This window comes from Dipteris shenzhenensis, chromosome 5 (assembly GCF_047967505.1).
Source record: "Dipteris shenzhenensis isolate YYH24624 ecotype China chromosome 5, Dip_SZ_1.0, whole genome shotgun sequence".
Lineage (NCBI taxonomy): Eukaryota > Viridiplantae > Streptophyta > Polypodiopsida > Gleicheniales > Dipteridaceae > Dipteris > Dipteris shenzhenensis.
The window spans coordinates 30,504,079-30,509,642 of NC_141600.1; the positions used below are offsets into that span (position 1 = coordinate 30,504,079).

The following is a 5,564-nucleotide window of genomic DNA, read 5'->3' on the forward strand; positions in this document are numbered from 1 at the left end:
ACATTTCTCACATACACTCCCGTTCAAGCATGAGATATATTGGGCACATGCCCGTCGGAGATAGCACTCCGTTAGTGCAGGCCACCAATTTGATGTCATCGAACTTACGAGCACCGAAGGTTGGCCGAACCTAAGCGAAATTACGGGCACATGGAATCCGATAGGTCATCGTAGTGTGGGATGGAGCGAGCAAAAGCTATTTGATTGGATAACAGATGATGTGCCGGTTGTATCGGACGATGTACGCGGTTTGCAATCAGCACACACGGATTGAGCTTCCGATTGTTGCCACATCAGCCTAGGCCAGCCAGGACCACCCACAAAGCTAGGAAATGTCCTTCATGTGCCAAGGCTGAGAGCGACAATGGAAAAATTTGTGAGCGCCAATTTCTCTAAATTCCAATGCATGTCTTGTCCAAATTCTTTGCCTTGCAGCTTTCGATCTTGTCTGCATGTTAATCGAATGGTTACCAAAACATGCCACTCGCTAATTCTCCCCTTCTGGCCGTGGCTGATAGCTTCACTGCTTTCCAATTCCATCCTGATTTAGCCCACAGTTCCACACTCTTACAAATTGCGCTTCCTTTTTCCTCGTCCCTCCGCAGCAAATCGAACGCCCATAGCTTTTTGGGCACTTTCTCAAACGCTCGCGCAGCAGCAGAAATTGCAGAAGCGCCTCTTGCCTCTGAAGATGAAGAATCGGATAGCCGCAAGGACTGGAAGTCAAGAGGCAGCTCACAGCTGACACGTTGGGCAAGGACTCGTAGGATTCGCTCTGGCAAAATAACAGACCGGCTGTCTGAAGCTAAGACTGAGGTGCAAACACCGCAAGAATCGAGTTCTGAGGGCATTCAAATCGACAAGGAGGATGTAGACGCAGACGCCTTTGGGCAGGAGACGGCACATTTAGCAAATGGGAGGGAAAACGTAATCTACATGGTCTCTGATGGCACTGGCTGGACTGCTGAGCATGCGGTGCATGCAGCACTGGGCCAATTTGAGCACTGCCTTGTAGATCAAGGTTGTCCTGTGAATACACATCTGTTCTCCGAGGTGAAATTCTTGTGACTTTTGCATGAAAATTCTGTGTGTTTGCTGGAGATAACATGTTTAACCATTGAGAATGTTCAGGTTGTATGTTTTGTAGTAGGATATTTGTTGATCCATGCCACCACCCAATAAGAAGAACCAAAATTGCTACATTGAGTAAAAATTTCATTGCTGCATGATAGTAGGAACAGCCTTCCGCATGAAGAGGCCTCACTCAGTCTCTCTAGTATTGCATCCTTTGTTTATTTGTCTCAATTGCTTGGTTGGATGCGCTGAATGCATTCGGTACAATGACCTATCTGCCAACTGGCTTCTTTAATTAGCATTAGAGTGCATGAATATTTCCCTTCAGACATTGTATTGACTGATGCAGATTGACGATGTTAATCGTTTGATGGAGATCATCACAGATGCTGGAAAAGAAAATGCAATCTTTGTGTACACTTTAGCTGATCCAGCGTTGGGGGAAGCTGCGAAAAAGGCTTGTCAGCTCATGGGTATACCCCACCTTGATATTCTTGGTCCTATCACAGAGTTACTTGGAGCCCATATGGGTGTTACTCCCTTGGGATTACCACGGGGTGCTCCTGGACGTAAAACTGCACTTTCAAAGCAATATTTCAAGAGGATTGACGCTGTAGAATTTACTATTAAGCAAGATGACGGGGCGCTCCCAAAGAATTTACACAAAGCAGATTTGGTCTTAGTAGGAGTGTCCCGTACAAGCAAGACCCCTTTATCGACTTATATGGCCCAAAAAGGTTACAAGGTTGCGAATGTGCCTCTCGTTCTTGGCATTGACCCACCGAAGGAACTGTTTGACATAGATCAGAGCAAAATATATGCATTGACGATAAATCCCAATTACTTGCAGTCTATACGTGTGGCAAGGTACAAGAGTCTTGGAGTCACTTCTACAAGTTTTTACAGCGAGATGGATCACATTAAAAAAGAGCTCGAGTACAGCGGCAACCTTTTCAAACAAAATCCGAAGTGGCCCGTGATTGGTGAGCCTTTCCAGTTCAGTCCCTAAAACTTAGCTTGAAAATACAGCAATTCAACTTGAGGTGGTAACGGTTTCTTATATCTCTAATTTTACTTCTGTCATCTCTTGGCAGAGATCACAGGGAAGGCCATTGAAGAGACAGCTGCTGTCATTTTGCGTATCTATCATGATAGAGAGAAGAAGTATGTCATGCCTCGTATATCAAGACGATACTAAGTCCAATCACTAGCTTGTGTCCACATAATCGTAAAGCTAGTGTGCTTTCTGGTCTGTTTATGTTGGGAAGAAGTATCCAAGTTGGTGGAGCAGCAATTTCCTGTGCTCCCAGGGTTGAGCTTACTACTAAAGACATAGGCTTGTAAACTGGTATATCTGGGTTGTTCAGGGCTGTTGCTTCTGTAAAGGCTTCAACGTTTTCAAGTTAAAGAGTATCCCAGTGCATAGCCAACCTACACTTAGTAAGCAGACATCTGCATCAACTACGTTTTAAACCTTGTCCAGGCACAATCATGTAGACGACGATCGTAAGAATAGCTTTGATGATCACATATCTTTTGTACAAGCTCTATTTGGGCCTCTGCTAGTCCACTGTTGTGTGTAACACCTAAAACCAAATTAAAATTTCAGCAATCTGTAATTTCCTTGGTAGATCTAGTAGGGTGTAATGGGCGATAAGTTGAATGACATATCTGGGTATTGCTCTATACTGTACTTCATACCATACTAGATACTAAGCTGGCTATCAAACAGGATCCACATCTTTTGGATAAGGCATTCTCATGCCCATGATATATTCTAAACTACATTTCGGTGTTATATGATGTTACACCCTTCAAAATCAATTTTCAGGAATCAGTGATTTCCTTGGCAGGACAGATTGTAATGGGATATATATTTGTTGTTTTTCCTTATCACAGAGAGTGAAATCTAGGGCTTACTGTATCATATCCATCATTTCTTAGATCTCAAATCTCATGTTCCATAGCTTATTTGTAGCACTCATTCTAACTGCAAATGTACAGATGGCAGTTGCTTTTGATAGCTCCAAATCCCATCTACTACTTACACGTGCAGCCTACGCCAGTTTTTTGAGGTCTTCAAACTCTCATTGTGATATTTAATTATGTTGACTCCGTTACAGTGCACCTCTGTAGCTGTTGCATGAATCGTCTTCTTTGAACAAGGACTTCATTTGAAATGAAGCGCAGGAGCAGGAAGGTGAATGATTTTGAATCACAAAGCTGCAAGGAGGGCAGGGGGCGAGTAGCAGTAGTAATAATGCTTTGTATGGGCTTGGATTTGTGAGGCTAGCGAAGGGGCAATGGTTTGCCAAAAGTTGCTGCAATCCATTTGTTCTACTGTCATCCAACCAGTTCATCTTTGTTTGGATAGATCAAGCAAGCTCCGTTTGGTTATTGTCTTACTCTCATGAAGCCACTTGCATGCTTCTATTGGTTACTTTTTTGGTTTGCTTTTTTTTTAAATTTCATTCATCCGTTTTTCTTTTGGTTTGGGTAGATTTTTTGCTTTCCATGCTTCTATATTGCTCGATTAGTTATTGCTGTCTATAGAAGTGCGATAGAGTCACATCCTTTCATGTGTTGTAGATGGTCACATCTGACGTATGCCAACCTATAGTTTGACCAAGAAACTTTTTCTAGTGTTTTGCAGATGAGATTATCGACTGGTTGATGCAAGCAATTCATTGGGCTTGAGAAGTAGTATGGACATCATGTACATTTGTGAGTAATGCTTGAACATATAAAGTGCTAAAAAGGATGAAGGGCTAACCGTCACTCCTTGTATATATTCATTCTTTTCAACACATCTTAGTCAGTCGTGCGTGTGCTCTGTAGCTGTCCCCTCTCTTTTCCATCTGCAGTCCCTCCTTACCTTGTAACTTTGGCATGGTCTTGGTTTATCTTTCACTAAGGCATTGCTCTTCATGACCATATCTTGCCAGTCATTTCTTTGTGTCCTGCTTTGGACGTTGTTTTGAGTATTCTGAGGATTGTGAGGTTATTCTAAGCACAGTCTGAGTGCTGGTGTGCTAAAAAAAACAGAGAGAACGTGGGAGAGGAAGAGAGAGAAAGAAAGAAAGAAACTCTACTAATGTCCACGAGAGATCGACAAGTCTATGGGACAAGGAAAAACCATCTAGTACATTTGCTGGGGGAGGGCACATGGCAGCTCCCAAGGAGTGCAAAAGCAGCTTTATATATATATACTTACGAGTTCGTACATAGTATTCTGAAAACCATGATTGGCCATACATCAAATTTAAGACTGAGAGTCTTTTGGTTTAGAGTTAAACTCTTTGATGATTGATATGCCTTCACGGTATACTACCCATTTTCCATCTTTCCTAGCAGCCTTGATTTTGGCTAATTCTGTTGCCTTATTCTTTAATTGAGCTCATGTGAGTTCGTCGGCTATCCGTACCTTAGTCCCTTTCAACTTGTAAGATTGGCGGAGAAGCTTTACACATACATGTGGTGATTTGCGTATAATGATAGCATATCTTCTAGAGTGTCAGATATTAGTTGCTCCATCATCATTATCATCATCATCAACCGTCCATTCAATGCTAGGCATGGTTGCTTTGATATGTGCTAAAGTTTCACTAGAAGAATCCTCCTCTTCGTACCAGCCTTCAAGGAGTCTTCCTACTCTGATCTTCAGTGCATTATCACTTCTTGTATCAACCTCCATAGTAACTCCTTTCTTGATTGTTTGTACTTTAGTATGAACTAGACCTTTGACTGTAGAGACTTGCTGAGGAGTAGGGGGAGAAGCCTTGCAAACTTTGACAACTACATCTATGACAACCTTCTTACCAGGTCCTTCAAGAAGATGAGAGCCAAGCTGCTTGTTGGATTGAACCTCTTGCGTGGTTAGATGTTTTTTAAGCTCTTCCATGAGTTTTCAGAGTTGCTGGTTTTCCTATTCGAGGTCCTCAATCTGTTGTTGCAAACTGTTTAGTCTAGTATGAGGCAATGAGGAAGAGCTATCGCTTGAGCGAAAGAATTCACCTTCTTGCTACCGAGAATTTTAGAACGAGCTAAGCAAAAAACCCCAAATCTGAGTAGTCAAGCAAGCAAAGAACCTTGAGTAATCGAGTTGAGAGCTAGAGCAAACTGTTTGAATTGTACCAAACTATTTGTTGGGAGAGCTGCACAACGAATTATCTATTGGGCGAGCTTCTTTCAATGTATGCAATGTTTGTTGGTTAAATATGGTGTCTTTTGAGGCAGTCGGTTACGGCACAGTAGCACTTGCTCCACTCTACGATTGGCGAGCTCGTTTCAATGTTTGCAACAATGGTTGACTATGGCGTCTCCAACGGTGGTGACTTGAGGTGGTCAATCAAGGTTGTGGTAGTGCTTCTTCCATTTAGCGACGTGGCATTTTTCAGTTATGTTGTTCCTTCGAGTTGAGCTTCTTCATCTCTCTTCAAGCTAAGTGAGCTTGGTGTGGTGGCTTAGCATGGTAGCTACCTTTGAGCTCT

At 42.6% G+C, this 5,564-nt stretch overlaps 1 protein-coding gene across 1 annotated transcript; it reads left to right on the plus strand.

Annotated features, from left to right (window-relative positions):
* The first annotated feature begins 365 nt into the window (after nucleotides 1-365).
* LOC147901855 (pyruvate, phosphate dikinase regulatory protein 1, chloroplastic-like) lies at nucleotides 366-2,867 on the plus strand. The gene is made up of 3 exons (XM_087375107.1): nucleotides 366-1,053; nucleotides 1,424-2,057; nucleotides 2,169-2,867. Exons 1-3 carry the CDS (start codon nucleotides 478-480, stop codon nucleotides 2,270-2,272), a joined length of 1,314 nt encoding a protein of 437 aa, XP_087231233.1. The 5' UTR covers nucleotides 366-477; the 3' UTR covers nucleotides 2,273-2,867.
* The last annotated feature ends 2,697 nt before the right edge of the window (nucleotides 2,868-5,564 follow it).